We start from the raw sequence: 21,895 nt of genomic DNA on the forward strand, positions 1-21,895 counted from the left end.
TTTGCTATTCTGATAATATTCTTTGAAAAAAATCGAAGAAAATGCTAATTTTAGAAATTCAGCAGACGACATTTTAGCAGACGACAAATTTCCCAGCATGCAAAGGGTTAAAAGGAAATATCATATTCAGAGTCTTAAGAAATCATAAAGTTACCATAACTGTCAACAAACTGTTAAAAAAATATATAACTAATTGAGACAATGCGTATTTAATTGCACAACTTAAAGTGAAGCGAAAATAATGCACATGTTGAAGGACATTGTAGTATTGTGTAAATACGGTGCAGAATCAACGGGGGTTGTTTGGGGTTTACACACGGACTGGACAGAATGTAAGCACACTGTTAAGAACTTATTTTTATGCTCCACGAAATATTGTTGGTGGAGCATATAGTTGCCAGTTTGTAGTTCCTTCCTTCCTTCCGTCACACTTGTTTGACAGTTTCTCATAGCACCTTCATTTCTTTACGGATCTCTTTCATATTTGGCATATACGTACCTTGCATGGACCTCTACCTTTTGATGAGGTTTGAGGTCACTGGGGTCAAGGTCACAGAGGCTAATAATACATTTTTTTTAGGTGGTTATTAACACATAGATTGACAAAGCGCATCATCGGGAAGCATCCATCAGTTTCACTGATATTCTTGTTTTTCAAATATCTCAAGTTACTTTAATACATTTGCAAAAATCTTAAGTGCATAAAAGACAGTTTTTCTTGCAATTTGTGCCAATATTGTAAGGTGTAAGGATAAATCCTTGAATACCTCGGTGATAAAATTTCACGTTGCATGAAGCATAACCGTGCAGTACACAAGGAATTTTTTGACAAGAACATAGGCTTAGTAAATAAAGTAATTCTGATGTATTTCACATTGCCATAAGCAGCATACAAATCTGTCTTGTAATTAAGCACTTGTTGAAATTTTTAAGAAAAATTGTTTTAAAAAGTTATTTGGAAAAAAAAAGCACCAGTTACTGGTGTGTTTTCATCCATTAACGTTTAATTGGAAACCCCACAACGTCACGTGATCCTGCACCCTGGTAATGTTTTTGCTTCACTGTGCAGGACCTGAAATAAGGACAATTGGGATAGACAAATTGTTAATTGTGCTAAGTGACTGCAGCCATGCAGTAGACTCAGTGATATCTGGTAGGCCTAAATTATCTGGACATATCTGAAAGTGCCAGGGAGAGAGTGATATTGGCAAAATATGAAGATGTTATGTTTTGGATTTATTTGAAAAGTGGATTTGTTCTTTATTTTAGGTCTTCACTTAAATGCAGATTTGGTAATGACCAGAACAAATTAGCTAAATTACTTGTTGTTATGCGTTTTTTTGTAAGGCCTGATGTTTATATTGAACTGGATTTGTTTAAAATTAGAAATAAAACATATTTTGAAAAAAAAATGGGAAAAATTGTGTTGGATATGTATGTTGATATAAGTATTTTTATTGCATTTGTAAAAAACATGACCTTGTTTAGGGTCCTGAATGCATCAGAGATATAACTTATCATTTTTTACTAAAATACAATCATGATTTTCTTTCTCGGTAACATGTGAAATAAATAATGTGTATTATGCGCATGACAACTTGGATTATTTTGTCTCAGAAATTTGTAACTATGATGGTAAGAAAAAACACTTAAAACAATTAAATGCTTTTATTTTTTTTATAATAATTAATTTGTATTATTTTGTTTTCCTGTGAGGTTAATGTTCAATGCAATGGCAGTTTTTTACATGAAATTTGGTGCCCAACAATATGTTTATAGAATGCTTGAAGCAACGTTTATAATTTGTGTGCTGGTTACTTTTAACCCTTTGAGCGCTGGAACCAGATTTTGAAGGCCTTTGCAAACAGTTTGGATCCAGATGAGACGCCACAAAACGTGGCGTTTCATCAGGATCCAAACTGTTTGCTATTCTGATAGTATTCTTTGAAAAAAAGTGAAGAAAATGATGATTTTAGAAATTCAGCAGACGACATTTTAGCAGATGACAAATTTCCCAGCATGCAAAGGGTTAAAAATGGAAGAGAGCTATTCATATTTAGATCTGCAGGTCAAAGGCTAAGGTCAAAGGGGAATGAAATATGAAATTTCATCTATTGACCACTACTGAAAATTTGGGGGCCTACAAGTTTTACAAACATCTAAGGAATAAATGGGACAGCATAAAATCTCCGTGTTCAGATACAGGAAAAATAAAGTAACACTTACAGGTATGTTGACATAATCTGAGAAACAAAGTGTTGTAACTAGGATATTGGAGCTATATTTTCACGGCATGTGCTTGTGGACTGATTTAACTTGCTGTATATTGACTAAAATTTATTAAAGTCGTGAGCCATGAATGTTCTATTGGTCAATATTGTTTAACCTACAAACGCCAGTTTCTAGTTAAAATTTGCATATAAGAGTTGCTGTTGAATTGTTATGCCTTTGATAAAAAAGAACAGGATTCAATAATTTTTGTTATGTTCATAGGTTATTCAGTTTATAATAAATATATTTTTCTTTTAGAATGGGAGCGTAGAAGGTAAATAACAGCAAAACAGGTTACTGCACAGGGTAAATTGGCAAGCCTCTCTATTTTATTCTAAGCTTAACCTACGATATTAAACAACAAAAGGACGGTGACCTGTTATTCTCTAAAGATGAAATATATTATTGTGTACTAACTGATAGTTCATATTACTGCTATTAAAGGAATGGTGTTGTTTACAGACAGTTCAACCACAATGCAAGTAAACTCCGACTGCCATTATACGTGCAGCTTTGATTATGCCTTAGATATTAATGGATTTTTCCCAAATGTAACCTAGTAAAAATATTGCATACACAAACTCTTGCTTCAGTTTAAGTGAACAATCACACTTATAAGGTTTGACTAAACAAATACTCTAAAATGGAAATGGATTTGGAGAAAACACACCAAGACAATACAATCACTAAATTAGAAATGGATTTGGAGAAAACACACAAAGACATTGCGGAGGAGTCCATGAACAATACTTATTATCAGTATAGTTCTATTCTGAATGTGGCTCGACAGCGTAACAGAATGGTCCAGTTACAGTACTCAACAATGACGACAGTGATAGAAGAACAGGAGGAGGCAATCACTGAACATGACCTCGAAAATGACCTTGAACCTGATAGCAATAGTGGAAGGGTTGGTGATTTGAATACTAAAGAAAATGAAGAAATTGAACATGGAATGGACTTGTTTAAGGTTATTGACACAAAAACTGTGGTGAAGATCAATCACATCGGTAACCAAGAAACATTGAGTGGAAATTTGTCGTCAAATGAAGCAGAAGGTATAGTGTTGGGAAGGCTGCCGATAGGGGACATAGGAGAGGCTTATTGGGGCCTTTCTAGCATGTTTGAAAAAGAAGATGATGCCAATGGAAACATTCTTAAATGTCTTTGTGCCTGTGAACGTTTATTACCAGAACAGAACGTAGGTTATGTACCAGCTGTAGATGCGGAAAACTGTCAAACAGATAAAGAACAGAATAATGGCACTGTTGGAACAAGGGCAAGCGTGTTAAATCCCTTGCATGAACAGGAAAGTGTGACTGTATTAAATAATCATAGTTGTGAAGTCTCTCAAATCCAAATGGGAACTTCAAACAATATTGCCCCAAGTCAATTCCATGAACAGCCAAAGACTTTCTTGGCAACCCTAATAGAACACTGTGCGAAAGTTTACATAACGGACGATGAAATGGCTGGTAAAACTTTGAGCACTGTCAAGAAAGAGACCGCTGATTACTATCCTGTGGAAGACTTAAATACTTTATGTGCTGCTAAATTAAATGTTAAAGTAAAACAGATAGACAAGAAACCTCATGTAAAGAAATTGGAAGAGGGTATTTCTAAGAAAGGTAAGAAATAATCTTATAAAATACTGTCATGGCCATTTACAAATGCCCTCTTTTCCAAAAGTGATCTTTCTGAAGAAATATTAATATATTTCTTATTTATAGAGTTATTAAGGTTTGTTCATTATATTATTGCAAATATAAAGTATAAAAAATTAGGGACAGAGAAAAAATGCATGTCCTAATTTGTATTACATTGGTTAAGAGAATAACGCATACATCATTACCCGACTAATAGATACATTATTTTCCAACTCTTCATCGGATGTCCAATCAACATTAAAATGTATTATTATATATTATAGATTTTATGGTTTTCTGTAACATATTAATAATGCAACATAAAATGACAAAAGAACTTTCATTAATTTCTGTTTTCTTGTTTGTACATAGGAGTTATCTTTGACAGGTATTACTTTTTGTTATAGTAATTGATTTTATCACAAAGAATTCCATTTTTGCTATCATCATTTGATATCATTTGATGCAGCATCAAATTGTTTGATGGTGTGTCTGAAGATTCACTCCCAAAGAAGAGGAAGAATTGTTGATTTGTTTACCACTGTTACCTCCATGTTTTCTCAAAACATGTTTTTTCTTTGATCTTTCATTTCATTGCTGACTGACAAAAGAATGATGTTGTTTTAAAAGTATGCATTTGTGATATTGGCATGTTTTTTTTATTTATTGGATAAACAGATGCACTGATATTCATGAGCATGATGTTATTCCTCCATAATAAACACAAATATATACAGTTTAACTCACAATAAAAACTAAGTAAATTGTATTGTAAGTTACACACTTTTTTGATTTCTGGTAAAATATTTTTTTCTTTCCATTATTGATCTGAAATCATTTTTGACAGGGCCATTATATTGTTGCAGTCCCCTACCTGTTTCACCGGAGGGGACTTATGGTTTGTGCTCCGTCTGTCTGTCCGTCTGTCGGTCACACTTTTCTGGATCCTGCGATAACTTTAAAAGTTATTAATATTTTTTCATGAAACTTGGAACATGGATAGATGGCAATATGGACATTATGCACGTCATTTCATTTTGTTTCTTTGTCTAAAAGTTTTTAATATTTTTTCATGAAACTTGGAACACAGATAGATGGCAATATGGACATTATGCACGTCATTTCATTTTGTTCCTACGTCAAAAATTCTGGTTGCTATGGCAATAAATAGACTAGAAATACTGCTGAAAATGGTGGTTTTCTGGATCCTGCGATAACTTTAAAAGTTCTTAATATTTTTTCATGAAACTTGGAACGTCATGGATAGATGGCAATATGGACATTATGCACATCATTTCATTTTGTTCCTACGTCAAAAAATCTGGTTGCCATGGCAACAAATAAAAAAAATATTGACAATGGTGGAATTTCTGCCAATGGTGGAGCCGGTAGGGAACTTTTATTGCTTGGCAATAGTCTTGTTTTTCCAAATTCTTGTGCATGTTAACAGAAAGGCTTAACCTTTGAAAATATTCCTTGGGGCCGTGCTCTGTGAAAAGGGGGTTTAATGCATGTGCGTAAAGTGTCGTCCCAGATAAGCCTGTGCAGTGACCGCACAGGTTTATCAAGGACATCAATTTCCGCTTTAACTGGAATTTTGCTAAGTAGAGATTTTTTGCAAGCAAAAAATACCATACAAGCGGAAAGTGTTGTCCTTTATTAGGCTGCACAGGCTAATCTGGGACGACAATTTACGCACATGCATTAAACCCCCTTTTCAACGATCACGGCTCATTTCCTTGTGTTAATTTGTAGTCTAGCACTCCCGCAGAAACTCATCATCCCAGTTCAATTGTTCAGTGCATGTGTAGGCGTGCATGCTTTCTGAAGTCCGAGCTTGATGGTGACCATGTCATTCATCATACATTTTTTTAAAGAACTTACCTCAATTGTTCACCATCTCAAGACAGCATGTTGCACATAAGACCCTTCTCCCTGCAGCAAAGGTCAAGGACCATACTGTACCTTCAATACTGGTCATGCAATACTAATTCATAAAAATTATTACTGTGAAACCATTATTAATCGTCAGGCATTAATTTTCGTGTATTACGCCAGTCGACCGATTGACGAATTCAAGATCCTAACGAACAATCATGTCCCATATTTGAACAAAATTAAGACTGAATTACCGAAGGCATGATGCATTAATTCGTACGTAATGCACACTTTCATACTTCGACTGTTTCGTAATCAAGATAATCCGGTTTTGACACAAAGGGGTGTAGATTACACAGTGTACTTCACTGACACATGACATTGCTGTAAAACGCAAGTGCAGTACAGCTATATCAAATGCGTTGACTTCGTTTAGGTAGAATAGTAATGATTAGCGCTAATTGTTAACAACTTTATTACCCATTGTGTGCAATGTGTTTTACAGTGGTGTTGCAGATTATACAGCCTCCACGCAGCAGATCCGGATCAAAGACAATTAACGAATTTAAAAGATGATAATGTGTGATCAATACCTGACTGATATTCATTCTCCGCATTGATTACATATTAATACAGAATATATGATTCAATACAGGTGTGAAAATAGCTTGTGTTTCGTTTATGGGCTATCGATCTTTTTATCATTGACGACTTTGACAAATTTTACAATACATTTTTAAAATCATTGTTATTCGTAACAATTGAAAACGTAACAGGTAGAGAAATAAGCAATTACGACGATTAGTTCCATCCAAACCAAACGTAGGGTTTTGTTTACAGAAATTCACTTTCACGTGTTTTCAAATGACTGAGTATGAGGCAATAAAACATTGCGTTGTATCCCATTGCATTCAATCTTATTTAAACTCACTCGTCCCTTGTTTTTTTTATCCCTGCTGAAAAAAACTTTTCGGAGGGGATATAGTAATTGGTCCTGTCCGTCTGTCCGTCCGGCTGAAACTTTGTCCGGAGCATAACTCCAAATCTATTCAATGGATTTACTTTAAACTTAGAATATAAACAGATGGAAACTAGGAGAAGTGCAGTGACCAAGAACCATAACTCTCTCTACCTTAGTTTTTGAATTATCTCCCCTTTTATTTAACTTTAAAGTAAATTTTTGTCCGGAGCATAACTCTAAATATATTAAAGGGATTTACTTGAAACTTGAAATATAAACAGATGGCAACAAGGAGAAGTGCAGTGACCAAGAACCACAACTCTATCTACCTTAGTTTTTGAATTATCTCCCCTTTTATATGATTTTAAAGTAAATTTTTGTCCGGAGCATAACTCTAAATCTACTGAAGGGATTTACTTGAAACTTGAAATATAAACAGACGGCAACTTGGAGAAGTGCAGTAATCAAGAACCACAACCCTATCTACCTTAGTTTTTGAATTATCTCCCCTTTTATATAATTTTAAAGTACATTTTTGTCCGGAGCATAACTCTAAATCTACTGAAGGGATTCACTTGAAACTTGAAATATAAACAGATGGCAACTAGGAGAAGTGCAGTGACCAAGAACCATAACTCTATCTACCTTAGTTTTTGAATTATCTCCCCTTTTATATAATTTTAAAGTAAATTTTTGTCCGGAGCATAACTCTAAATCTACTAAAGGGATTTACTTCAAACTTAAACAGATGGCAAGTAGGAGAAGTGCAGTGACTTAGTGTTTGAATTAGTGTGATCAAATATTAACGATGAAAAACTCTTGAGACTTCATTGAAAACTGACCAAATAATTTGCGAACACTAATTATTACCAATAATGTTCGCACCTTCTTCAATTTGCGCCGATAAAAGTGAGGTTGTTATCAGTTTGGCCATGATGATGAATAAGACAAATTGGCAATTGGCTTCACTGTTTCAAACACTGGTTAATGGTTATTCGGTCCGCTAATCCGCTAATCATAATAAATTATAATGATACACTAATGGGGGCCCATTACTGATCAACAAAAAACTAGTATATTGGCATGTGACAAACCGGCCCCACCTATTGCAAGTGACTCTCAAGTGTCCTTCCTCTTTCCCCACTACGATTAATCGCAACCGCGATATATTTCGGACAAACAAATCGGATATTGACTGAAGTATTTTTTTTTTTTGCTAAGTCAGAAATTGGCGAATTTAAGTGCTGACGAAAACGTCATTTTAAAAAAAATGACGAAATTTCGTGCTGGCGAAAATAAATGGTTTCACAGTAAATTATAATACTTTATAGTTATAACTGACCAAATATGTTCGCAATTTGGAGGCTTACTGTTATGTGTTAGACCCAGGGGGGCCCTAGATCCAAGGTCACAATCAGAGATCAAAGTTTAAATTTGAGGGTTATACAGCTTATTAAGAGCACAACTTCATAATATATATCCACTTTTGGGCTAAATATATATTTGGTCCTTGGGTTTTACAGCTGTGCCAGTATAACATGGTTTGTTCTTATTGATTGTTATGATCCTAAAGTGAGGCATATAGTAATCTGTCAGTCTGTCTTCATCCTTCAGCCTTTTATGCACTGGTCGTAACTCAAGAAGGGGGATTCAATGATAGAGGGCTCAAAGGGAAGGTACAGGGTACAATAGCCATAACTCTCTCTTCATGATTGTCAGAGTTATTGCCCTTTCGTCAATTGTCTTGTGCAGATCATTTCTCCTTTATTATTGAAGGTTTTTAAATGAAAGATTTTACAGTTACCACAATATTGTAAGGAATTGTGAAAAACAAGAACCGAAGATCTCTTTCAGTATTTTTTCGAGTTATTGTCCTTTCTCTATTTCTTGTAAGTCCTCGGTGAAGCATATTTCTATTGCTGAAGGGACTAATCATATAATGATAAATGGCTTTAAAGGAAATTGCATAGAAATGCAGCATAACTCCATTCAGGATACGCAGCATGGCCCTCGTTTGGCCCATTTTGGGATCCGAAATTGGGATCCATTCCCCCCCTTAAAATAGTATACTTTTTCCCCCTATTTCAGCTAAAAATTATCCACTCCAATTTTTTTTTTTTTTTTTTTACTTTTATACCTATGTTGCCAGCTGGTATCATGCTATTAAACTTTGATTAAATGTATATTTATGTAAATTACATTAAAATAAAGCAATTTTAAGTGTTGAATGGTTGGTGAAAAGATCTTTTAAAATTCCCCTTTTCGCCCAAAACAACGCGATATTCCCCTCTCTAAGGACCCCGGCCCCAATCCCCCAAAGTGTAGCAAGAGCCCTGCACAGAGTAATTGCCCTTTAGTCAATTGTTTGTGCATATTTTAACTTTCTACGTATGGAATGTTTGTAAAGCACACAGCTTTGTCAGAAACCATTCCAGCAGGTCTTGATGAAGCTGCATTTTCTCGAGCCTTTTACCACTCAGATTATTTTGACATGTTTGTAGTCCCTTAGAAAATCATTTACAAATTAGGACCATTTTTTAATTCATGTTGATTCAAGTTTTAAAGGCTTCATTTTAAACCATGAGGTACCAAGGAGTAGCAAAATGCTTAAAACCTTAACAGACTGAGAGTTTCTAACATGCTGTTTAGGTTTTATGCCGGGTGCATATAGCCATTTTCACTGTAACAACAGTTAGGTGTATATGTCTTCATTCATACCTGCATGAGTTCACCTGACCTTGTCCACATAAGATGCAATTTTAAAATAACTTTATACAATGGTCACCATGAATAGAGGGTATAAGACATGCATAGCTTTAAGGTCAAGGTTACACTCAGAGGTCAAAGGTCAGATTTGGGTATTATAAAGCTTGTCCAAGTATTTTCACCTTGTTGAGACGGCATCATTGCGTGTAAGACCCATGGTTTTATTGTGCAATTGCAATGCAGGTTTGTCTCTTAAAACCCATTTCTGTGCATAGTCCAGAGGACATTTTGTATTTAGGAAAAACATTGAATAAAAATCCCATTAATTATCGCAGTCACGCAATTTCTTATAAACATTTCCATATAAAACACATTTACATGAATTCTGAACATACTGAAAGTCTGGATGTATTGAAATTTTGATTTGCGCCAGTGGAAGCAATTTGGGAATAATATATTTTATTTATCACTTCTAGAATTATATTTTCAGTAGGGGATACAATTGTAAATGTCCACTTACAAAGGAATCAATCAAGATCATGGGAAAATTAATAGCAAAATCTCATCACTCATAGGGGAAGGAGGTCAGGAGATGAAAAGACCAACACCATGTGTAAATAGGGAACTTTGAATTGCAATTATTCTGTTTAACTTGGAAGTATTCTGTAAGTTTTGTGATGTGTTATTGAGGTTAACATGCTAAGTTGCTTGAATTTCTGTTATTGATTGTGAGTTTTTATGGTTGACCCCCTGCACATGCAATATATAGCATAATAAGCTTAAACTGCCCTTTTGTTGTGTATAATAGCATGTGAGGCTTAGAATAATATTTTATTTTTGCCTAACCTGATAATATTATATTATGTTTCTGAACCATAGGGAAGTAACCTGTTTTTTGGCGAAGCTGTTTATCCAGATTTTCACCTTTCTTGATCTTTACAACAGCCAATAAAATGTTGAAGACATTTTTCCCACCAGTAGATACTCTGCCATTTGATTGGCTAATTTAAATATTATAGGGATACTGTATTTCGTTTTGAAACCATGCTAACGGAATGTTAAGCATGACACTATCGTATCTCAATACAGAAATATATTGCGTATACGACCGTTTTACACTTTAGGCTTCAAATAATTAGTGTGTGTGCCTTTCCCTTTTCATTCGCCTATTAAATTTTTCACGATTATTTTCATATTACATTATGTGCTCGTATATTTTTCATAACATGTTATTATTGCTATACTTTTGTTTCCTTTACTGATATAATTATGAAAAGTTATGTCATAATGTTATATATTGAAATACAAACATATGAAATTATTGGGTTTTGCATAAGCCAGCGTTCAAGAACAAAAAATGTGTACTTTCTTTAAACGTAATACATTCCATCTTGCAGGAGAGAATGGTCAAAAGTCGGACGGCTGTCTGCATATCATCAATCAAAGTCAGAATATGTTTGTAACCAACGTGTGTCAGTTTACTTTTAATAACACAGTCTGGCACCTATTCTCCATCCAAATGTATTGCAATTTGATTTTTCACTTAAAAAACACAATGTATGATATTAATGTGTGATTTGAATGTGCAGAAAGAAAACTGCGTCATAATGAAATGCTAATATACCCCGTATTTATACATATTTAAGAAACTAATGTTAGATATATAGATTGCTATTAGAGGAATTTATACACACAATAATATGATTTGATGTGGTATTACAGGGTTTTTTCGGGCCCGATTTTATAGCCGAAATTCAAATATATTCCCAATCGCAATAGGTATACTTTTTCCCAAAATTTGCTAAAAAATTCCCAATTGGGAAAAAAACTAATGACATTGGCTGTTTGGCTTTTTAACAAAGTGTAGTCCGATCCGGTCTCGTACGGGTTTTAGAGTATACCTCAATTTGGATAACGTAGGCATTATTTGTGTGCCCGATATTCTCCGTGTTGTTCAGGTGCTCATTATTTGTGCAATGAAATTCAAGCATTTTGTGATTCTGCTGAATGGAAAACAAATATGTCGCACAATTTGAAATATTACGTGAAAAAGATTCCTAAGCAAATACCTGGCAAAACGAATTCTGTTGATATTGTCAACAAGTAAAAGTCCTCCCATTGAGACTCCTTCCATTGTTAATGATAGTAACTTAATAATAATAGGACCATGAACACTAGGGAAATAAGTTTGTGACTGAAGACTTTGTGTGAGCTTATTATTTATGTGGAAAACTGTTGATTATGATATCAAAGTAGAGATATGTTAAAAGTTCTTTGTAGATGTCAAAGTGGTTGAGTGTGTGTGCTTGCATCCATCTGAGTTTGTCTGAAATATAACTTCATAATTCGTTTTGGAATTTTGTATGAACTTACCACACCTTTTCAGAATGTGGAGACAGCATTTCCAGACCAGACCCCTGTGCTCAAACCTCAATGCTTTTAGCTGTAAGGTCAATATCACACTTTGAGGTCAAAGGAAAAATTGATTGTCATAATGCAACTTCATTATTCTTTTGTAAAACAACATGCCTGTCACTAGGTCATTCTGATGAGATGTGGAGCATGTGCTCCAAACTCAAAGGTCAAGGTCACATTCAGTTTTAAATAATTATAATGCGATCCACAATCTTGACAACGGGCTTTGCCACATTGCAGGCTTGATCTTTTGGGGGCTTGACACATTCAGGGCTTGACACATTTTGGGCTTTGCCACATTGCAGGCTTTTGATCTATTGGGGGCTTGACACATTCCGGGCTTGACACATTCTGGGCTTTGCCACATTGCAGGCTTGATCTATTGGGGGCTCGACACATTTTGGGCTTGACGCATTCTGGGCTTTGCCACATTGCAGACTTAATCTATTGGGGGCTTAATCTATTGGGGGCTTGACACATTCCGGGCTTGACACATTCTGGGCTTTGCCACATTGCAGACTTGATCTATTGGGGGCTTGACACATTCCGGGCTTGACACATTCTGGGCTTGACACATTCCGGGCTTTATACATTCTGCTAAGTATCCAGTATTCATTTGTAAGAGAAATGAATATAAAAAATAAAAAATAGACATAATAAGCAACCCAAGTCAGTTCCAGCATGGTCTATTCTGGACATGCACCATTTAATATGGTATTTTCTCTGCAATTACAATGTTTTATTTCACATGTGAAATGAGCAACTGTAGATAATGCAATAAATTTATAAACTATGATAAAATGTCAGTGATGATGAAGCTGTTGATATAACTACTAGAGGTTGATGGTGTTGATGCACTAATGTTAACCTAGAAATGCAGTTGCATGATAGAACATAGAGTTTTATGATGGAGTGTAAATTTGTAGAATACATACTTAGGACCTTGCTGTGTTGAAGAGAAGCAGTCCTGCATAATTTGTATTATGTGGTTACTTCAGACTTAATCCTTATGGTTTTAAGAAAGAAAAAAAATCCTTCGTTGGTTTCACCTCCTGTGTTCATGCATGCTGATCAATAAATACGGTTCTGCTTTTTGTTGAGTCTGTTTGCAGTCACAAAAAGGTGCTTGCAATTTAGATGATGTCCAGACTGTAACTTTATTATTCATTGTGCAATTTAAAAATAACTTTCCACAAATATAAACCATCATGAGACAACATGTCAAATGTAAGACTTGTCTCCCCTACTATCACACATTATGGTCATATGTAAGACTTGTCTCCCCTACTATCACATATTAAGGTCATATGTAAGACTTGTCTCCCCTACTATCACACATTAAGGTCATATGTAAGACTTGTCTCCCCTACTATCACACATTAAGGTCATATGTAAGACTTGTCTCCCCTACTATCACACATTAAGGTCATATGTAAGACTTGTCTCCCCTACTATCACACATTTAGGTCATATGCAAGACTTGTCTCCTCTATCACACATTAAGGTCATTATGTAAGACGTGTCTCCCATCACACATTAAGGTCATATGTAAGACTCGTCTCCCCTACTATCACACATTTAGGTCATCATGCAAGACTTGTCTCCCCTACTATCACACATTAAGGTCATATGTAAGACTTGTCTCCCCTACTATCACACATTTAGGTCATATGCAAGACTTGTCTCCCCTACTATCACACATTAAGGTCATTATGTAAGACGTGTCTCCCATCACACATTAAGGTCATATGTAAGACTTGTCTCCCCTACTATCACACATTTAGGTCATTATGTAAGACGTGTCTACCGTCACACATTAAGGTCATATGTAAGACTTGTCTCCCCTACTATCACACATTAAGGTCATATGTAAAACTTGTCTCCCCTACTATCACACATTAAGGTCATATGCAAGACTTGTCTCCCCTACTATCACACATTAAGGTCATATGTAAGACCTGTCTCCCATCACACATTAAGGTCATATGTAAGACTTGTCTCCCCTACTATCACACATTAAGGTCATATGTAAGACTTGTCTCCCCTACTATCACACATTAAGGTCATATGTAAGACTTGTCTCCCCTACTATCACACATTTAGGTCATATGTAAGACTTGTCTCCCCTACTATCACACATTAAGGTCATATGCAAGACTTGTCTCCCCTACTATCACACGTTTAGGTCAATGGCCATACAAAATCCAGACTTTAACTTCATCATTTATCATTCCATTTGAAAATGAATTACTAATACTTTGTTAACCATGTGAAGAGGGTGTGTCACCCCTTGGTCAAAGGTCAAGGTGACACTAAAGGCCAATATAGATGAAAATGTGCATGGTTCAGCATGTTTAATGATTACAAGTATTATTGGCAATAGCCTCACCATTTTGCTGACATAAATGTTGTTTGAAGAAAAAAATCCCAATGCTTGTAATTGTTGTAGACAAACTCTATTTACTGTCTAGATAGGAGGAAATCAAATAATTATTCTTCAATCAACTAAATAAGTTAGTGAGTTGCCTACGACCCCTAAGCTTGTTAGTCAATTAAAGGTCAAAGTCAAAGTATAATATTTTTTGTTTTCCAGTCTATAACATCTAAATGCATGGAAGGATTTCATCATTATTATTATCTTCCTAGTTTCCATATGCTTAGACATTTTGTTGTTTACAAATGACATTTTAGCTGTTCATTCCAAGACCAGGGTCACAATTCAAGTTAAAAGGTGGCATTATTAGGATTATAAATAACTTTATGTGAAGGGGTAGTGTGTGCTTATAATAAACAGATCAGTTATTTAAAAGTTAAGATATTTATCAATGGCGTATGGAATGTGGTTCTCATCTCCAGACATTGTGTTGCCACCCTGAAAGACAAGAAAATGCCTTGGTGATGTATGCGAATGTAAGATGCATTGTTTTGCTTTTGGCAAAATTTAATAAAGTTATGTGAGCAAAACTGTCATGATCAGTGCCCCCCACAAGGTTTCATGTCATTTCACAGTCGGTCAATTTCCCACAAATGTGAATCATGTGCAGATGTCTTTCATCAAAACGTGACTTTTGATAACATGTGATATGAGACAAGCCTTTTATGGCCAGCCCCAGAAAAGGTTAGACTTGACGTATTCTCAAGCTATTTTCAAATGTGTTAATTGTAAGTGTTATTTTCATGTTTCCTTGTTCAAACTGTGGAATTCATCCCTAATGAAATGCACACATGAGGAAATGACATGATACCAATTTATGGATTTTCCTGGCTTTGTGTGCAAAGAAAAGAATGAAAATGAAAGAAATGGGTCCAATGACCTGATTTACTGTATGTTGCTTGTTTAACCCTTTACCACTCAGATAATGTATGTAGCTCCTTAAAAAATTAAATTTAAGACCTTTTTATACAAAATTCAAGTTTTAAAGATTGAATTTCTAACCCTGATGTACTGATGAGAAGCAAATAGAGAACATTTTGAAAAGTTATTCGCTATCTTTCAGGTTTTATGCTTGTTGCATGAAGCCATTTTCACATTGCTTCTGAGTGTTAAAAGCTAAGGATACCAGTATGAGATGTTAAATCAGTGATTTTTTCGCCCAATTGGGAAAAGTACCAGTACCAGCCCAATTTGGAGAAATATGTGCAAAAAAACCTAAAATTGGGAACATTTGCAATGTGAAGTCTTCATGTTGGGAAATTGGTGTATTTGATTTTTTGCTCTAAAATTGATAACTAAGTGTTGTAAAGTTGTCAATATTAAATTTACTTAGGTTCAATCAAGAGTATTTAGAGCTGCGTAGGGAAACTAACTAAATGTATTTTTTTTATTGGGATTTTTTTTTGACAGCAATCAGGAAATTTGTTTTTTCCCATTTGGGAAAGTGCGGTTTTTTGGGTACTTTATAAAGAAGGACACAACTCGCTGTTTCAACTGACCATTTGTGTGACAGAAACACTCTGAAGTACGTCTCATTATCTGTGATATATCTGTTTGGGAGCCAATATAAGACAATTTTTTGGATTGAAGGACATTGTTGATAATACTGTAGAAAAGTATTTGTCTTGCTAAATTGTGTTAACTGACAATTTGTGAGTCTGTAAAGTGACTTGTTGTTTACATCACAAAATAATCCGGGAAGTTTAGCTCTTTCAGTGCTGGAATCGAATTTTGAAGGCCTTTGCAAACAGTTTGGATCCAGATGAGACGCCACAGAATGTGGCGTCTCATGAGGATCCAAACTGTTTGCTATTCTGATAGTATTCTTTGAAAAAAAATCGAACAAAATGCTAATTTTAGAAATTCAGCAGACGACATTTTAGCAGATGACAAATTTCTCAGCATGCAAAGGGTTAGAGTTGTTTTGATTTTAGCAGAAGCCTGCAACATGCACCAGCAAGCCCCAACATGACAAGGCTGTCATCAGTCGTTCATCTTGCATAGAACATTCCCAAAGATTTGTTAAAAACAGTGAACATTTTCCAGATTGCACTAATGAGTCCTGTTCTGAGAAAACTGGGCATAGTGCATGTGCGTAAAGTGTTGTCCCAGATTAGCCTGTGAAGTCCGCACAGGCTAATCAGGGACGACACTTTCTGCCTAAATTGGATTTTTGCTAAGAAGAGACTTCATTTAAACAAAAAATGTCATAAAAGCAGAAAGTGTCGTGCCTGCGGACTGCACAGGCTAATCTTGGACGACACTTTATGCACAGGCATCATGCAAGCCCAGTTTTCTCAGAACACGACTCATATAAAATGATTATTATTTGTGGGACATCAATTAGGATAGGATATGAAAAGGGATACACAAGTGCGTTTTGCAACATGTTAGCTGCATGTTCAGCATCAAACAATTTTATCTCTAACAAAAAGGCTTGAGGGATACACCAGTTATACACTGAACTCTTGCCATCAATACAGTTTTTGTGTGCACCTTTATATTGAGAGTTTGTCAGCGCAAGAGCGTTTTTACTTAAAGGCTACAGGGAATAATCTACATGCGCGTCCGGCGTCTATGACGCACAAATATCAAAATAGATATAGTTTTGAAATATGTGCGTCCACTCGGACGCATTGCTGAAACGAATCCGTTATAACATACACGAATCATAATAAGTACGAACCATCTTGGGTATGAGTCAAAAGTGTAGCGATGAACGATGAGTTTAACCGAATGAGGCTTGAAGACTGCAACAAGTCTTTTGATTGGCTCTAGTCGAGCCGCTGCTGTATAATACGAACCAATTAGAATCGACCTTTTAAATAGAGTGTGTTATGATATTTTCTGATGATATGATATGATATTATGAGTCCCCGGATGAAGGCCTACTTTAACTTTTTGTAACTTAGTCATAAATAATACAGAACTAATGCCTCCGAAATAAGGTTTTGAAGCTAGATCCAAAACAAACAACTCTAAACTTAAATAACAGTAGTTCAACGGCTCGCAATCCGGACGTTAACAATAATATTATCAGGCTCGCAATTCGGATGTTAACAATAATATTATAATTGACTTGAATCAAGTTGAAATTTTGTAACAGGTTACATTCATGTAACAGACACTTATAGCCTATGTGAAGGCAAACAAGATAGTGATAACCCTGATTTTGTTTTTTGGTTTCAAAATTCACTGTTTTAGAGATTATTTAAAGTTTAATGCAAAATATAGTTATTGAGCTAGTGTCACTTAAATGTTCTTCACTACTTGGTATCTTTCAAAATTTGGGACCCATTCTTTTTCAAGTTGGACTCATTAATTTTGGCCTGGGACTCATTGGTCTAAAATCTGCGAGTTCAGGGACTCATAGATAGTAAATTCTAGATTATTCCCTGGGCTATTTTCTCATATTTAGTAATTATCACCATATTGCATTCTGTGCACTAGTACATTTTAGATCATATAAGTATTGTAACAGTTGATCTCTATCCCAAAATTCGTTTTGACCAAAATTGTTTTCGATATTTATCGTTTAACATTAAAAGTATTAAGTTTTAAACCTTTCCCCCCATAAGAAGCAAAGTGAAAATGGCTTTTGCAACCAGCATAATACCAGAACAGCGAGTAACTTGCAGGCTGTTCAGGTTTTATGCTGTTTGCTGCTCATCAGTAACTAAGGATTGGAAATGAAGCCTTTAAAACTTGAATTTAGTAAGAAGGGTATTTAATTAAATATAACTTTCTAAGGGTCTACAAATGCGTTAAAATACGTATCTGAGTGGTCAAGGGTTAAACAAGCTGTCGTTCCAGGAGTGACCTAATGTGACCTCACTATAATGAATTGCGTTCCATACCACAAGGTATCAAGGTCAGTTAGTGTTCAATGTCCAGCAAACCACTAACCCTTCCCAAATAAGTGTGTAAAACTCGAGTTAAACACGAGTTTTATCCGTGTTAAACCAAGCGGTATTGGCAGTTGGTTTTTAGTGGGTTTTGGTATGTTGGTTTTTGTGAGTTTTGGTAAGTTGGTTTTTTCTGTGTTTAAAGTGGGTATTTTTACCAACTTGGTTAAAACTGAGTTAAACACAGAAAAAACTCACTTGTTACATAAATGTGGGCTTTGGTAAGTTGGTTTTTTGTGAGTTTTGGTAAGTTGGTTTTTTGTGAGTTTCGGTATGTTGGTTTTTTGCGAGTTTTGGTAAGTTGGTTTTTTCTGTGTTTAAAGTGGGTATTTTTACCAACTTGGTTAAAACTGAGTTAAACACAGAAAAAACTCACTTGTTACATAAATGTGGGCTTTGGTAAGTTGGTTTTTTGTGAGTTTTGGTATGTTGGTTTTTTGTGAGTTTCGGTATGTTGGTTTTTTGTGAGTTTTGGTATGTTGGTTTTTTCTGTGTTTAAAGTGGGGTTTTTTACCAACTTGGTTAAAACTGAGTTAAACACAGAAAAAACTCACAAAAACCAACATACCAAAACTCACAAAAAACCAACATACCAAAACCCACAAAAAAACCAACATACCAAAACTCACAAAAAACCAACATACCAAAACTCACAAAAAACCAACTTAAACACACTTCTGTCTACAATAGTGTGTTTAAGTTGGTTTTTGTGAGTCTTTTGTTCGCTTAAGGGATCATAAAATTTTGCTTGTTTGACCTGTAACCTTTGTAAAAAAAAATATTTACACCTTAATGGTAAAAAGGTTATTTGAGATAAAATCACAACAGATCATTACAAGCCCCATGTGATTATAAATAAAAGACACACACAATTTGCAAAAAACAATGTTTATATTAAAAAAAACAATTAATGTGAACATTTTTACAGTGCATTTTTAACAAAACTAGGAAAACATCTACCCAAGATACATTATCACAATATGCGAGCACATTTAACATAATAAATTAAAATAAATAACATTCTCCTCTTTGGGCTACCACAGGTTAAAATGGGAGGAAGGGTATGAACCATGATTATATACAGTTTCAGTTAGTGAGGGGTGATACAGAGGATAAAATTAATAATAATTGTTTTTAACTGTGTTGGTGGTACCGGATTTATAAAATGACAACATTAAGGAATCCTTCATCCTATCTTTTCCTGGAATAGCCCTTTACACATATTTACACCTATGAACAAAGGAACATATTGCTCAGCACTAAACAGTTTATATATTCTCCCCGCAGTACATGACACGAAGCCTCCTCAAGGCCCATCTCATGTTCTCTTCCACTGTTGATATGGGCAGGGCAAACTTTTTGGAGATGACAACTGAAATGTATATGAACAATCAATGCAGGATTTTACTGTACATTACAGTATTAAAAAAACATGTAGAAGTTTATTCCACCCAAATCAAGTCTGATCGGAATGACTTGATTTTGGTGGGATAAACTTTTACATCAATATCATCAGTTCAGATATCCCATTTTAACATCATCTACATTAGAAGGATTTCAAAAGAGGTTTTTGAAACAAGGAGGCAAATTACTGTTGCTTGAATTTTTTATATCGTTCAAAATACGAGCTTGATCGTTAACTTTATACTGAGGTTATTTTTGTCTGCCTATGTGTTAAATTCTCAAAACTTTTATACACAAACACAATTTTTAGTAACTCTTAAATTTTAGCAGTAGTATTAAATTAACGCAAGACAAATTATGTGCTGGAGTCAAATTTGAATCAATTGCATTATGTTTGTTTCAAAATGAATATGGAGGCAGAAGAACACCTATATATTTAAATCCCCTTTTTCCCTATAAAAAAGAATCATACCAACCATGGCGTAGTGTTCAGCAATCAGGAGACCCTCTCGAATCTCCCCCTTAGGGGAGGTTGAACAGCACTTCATAGAGCAGTCACCAGCTGATCAGGTCTGAAAACTATACTGTCATGGCCTTTGCGAGGTGCGTCTTGTGCATGATCTCATTTGAGATCAGGTCCTGAAAGATATTTTATAATGTAAGTGATAAATATTGCTGTTATGGTATATCTCGTTACTATAAATATTATTAATTTAAATCAAAACAAGTTTGTTTGCTTGTTGTTTTTGTTTGTTTATTTTTGCAATTTAAATCCTGTGATCACATGTGACTTAACGCTTGTCATAAATAATTAAAAGAAATTACGTGTGGTAGAAAATACTGTTTGAAAATGTACCAAGATATGTGGTCTCATTTGGCTGTGTGGACTGGTCGGAAGTGTAACGCCTTTCAAATGCTAAAACCTGTATAGTTTACCTCTCAACAAATCCAACTTTCCTTGGTCAAGGACAGGGCTCGGTTTTCCCACTCCTGATCTACTCAAGTTGGGCTGCTCGTGCAGGGTAAAATCTGGTGTCAAAATCCATACATCAGTTAGTCCCCCTTCTGCTGTCTTTTGGCAGGAATATTCTATCCAAAGAATCTTCCAATCAATGTAAATTTCACCTTGGGAGTTTAACCTTCAAATTTAAAATATAAAAGTTTTCATTGAATATGTGGGAAAGAAATCTGTTCATTAATGACCAGAAATAGGTATAAATAACATTTAAGATGACAATAATCATAAAATACAGCCATAATTATTCAAATGGTGTTGTTTTTCCTTATAATTGCATTACATTTATACTTATCCATTTACATTTCCCAGTGACAATACATAAATATGATAATGATCATAATTAATTAAATATAAAACTAAATAAAAAAGTGATGTAAAAATGAAAATACAAACCTAAAACAACTGTTCTTCAGTATTCCAAGATAACAGGCAGTTGATGAATTATGAGACCATATCACTTTAACCATCCACTTTGAATCTCCTTTGCAACAAACTTATTGTTGATTTACACATTGTAGTACATACACATTGTTTTCACCACACAATACTTCATGCTGAAAGTTATTCAAGACATTTTAAACTAGAATTATAAGTCTTAATGTTACTCAATTATACCTTAAAGCTCAAAGTCAGTTGATGAAAACCCCCTTTGTTTTCAAAACATAACTTCCTGTCTCCAGCCAATCAAAGACGCTTGTTTTCAAATAGATGGTGGCTCAGCCAATCAAAAGTCTATCAACACCCCTTTGTTAGGCCTATAGATGGAGCACTGATACTGTGATAAGAATTAATGTTTATGATTTAATTGGGGGGGGGGGGGGGGGGGGAGGGCTAATCTCTTATGTGTGTCAGCCAATTACTAAATCTGAGAAATATCTACTGATTTCAACACCAGCATTAATTGTATTGGGGTTAAATATCAGTATAAGAAAGTTAAAATAGTTATTGTTTTTATGTTGAGGAGATATAATTGATGCTGGCAAGCCCACATAAGTTTCCATATATTAATCAACACTTTCACACTGAAACTAGTTTTATTTATTATAGAAACAGTGTCACTCTCCCCCTCAAAAAATGAATAAAAAAACACACTGTAAGTCTATTGAATTCTCCAAAGAACATGAATTAAATGGAAGTATTCACATTTTTATAGATGTGTGATTGTTCTTATAATATATTTAATATTTATGTATTGATTCAAAGTGAAAGACAAACAATTTCATATTCAGGTATAAAACTAAGTTTGAACATTTTAAC

At 34.8% G+C, this 21,895-nt stretch overlaps 1 protein-coding gene and 1 long non-coding RNA gene across 3 annotated transcripts in view; one reads left to right on the top strand and one right to left on the bottom strand.

Annotated features, from left to right (window-relative positions):
- Positions 1–2,914: 2,914 nt before the first annotated feature.
- Positions 2,915–21,895, top strand: part of LOC127831193 (uncharacterized) — a 62,790-nt gene continuing 43,809 nt past the window's right edge. The window contains exon 1 of the mRNA XM_052356184.1: positions 2,915–3,899. Within this exon, the coding sequence (XP_052212144.1) occupies positions 2,915–3,899 (985 nt within the window). The remainder of the gene's footprint in view (positions 3,900–21,895) is intronic.
- LOC127831386 (uncharacterized) lies at positions 19,246–21,309 on the bottom strand. Of its 2 annotated transcripts, none has more exons than XR_008026406.1 (4): positions 21,032–21,309; positions 20,557–20,759; positions 20,097–20,259; positions 19,246–19,588 (listed from the first exon to the last, which is right to left on the bottom strand). It is a non-coding gene; the product is annotated as an uncharacterized LOC127831386 (long non-coding RNA). The 2 variants fall into 2 exon arrangements; XR_008026405.1 differs by having other exon boundaries at positions 20,093–20,259.

This window comes from Dreissena polymorpha, chromosome 5 (assembly GCF_020536995.1).
Source record: "Dreissena polymorpha isolate Duluth1 chromosome 5, UMN_Dpol_1.0, whole genome shotgun sequence".
NCBI classification, from domain to species: domain Eukaryota; kingdom Metazoa; phylum Mollusca; class Bivalvia; order Myida; family Dreissenidae; genus Dreissena; species Dreissena polymorpha.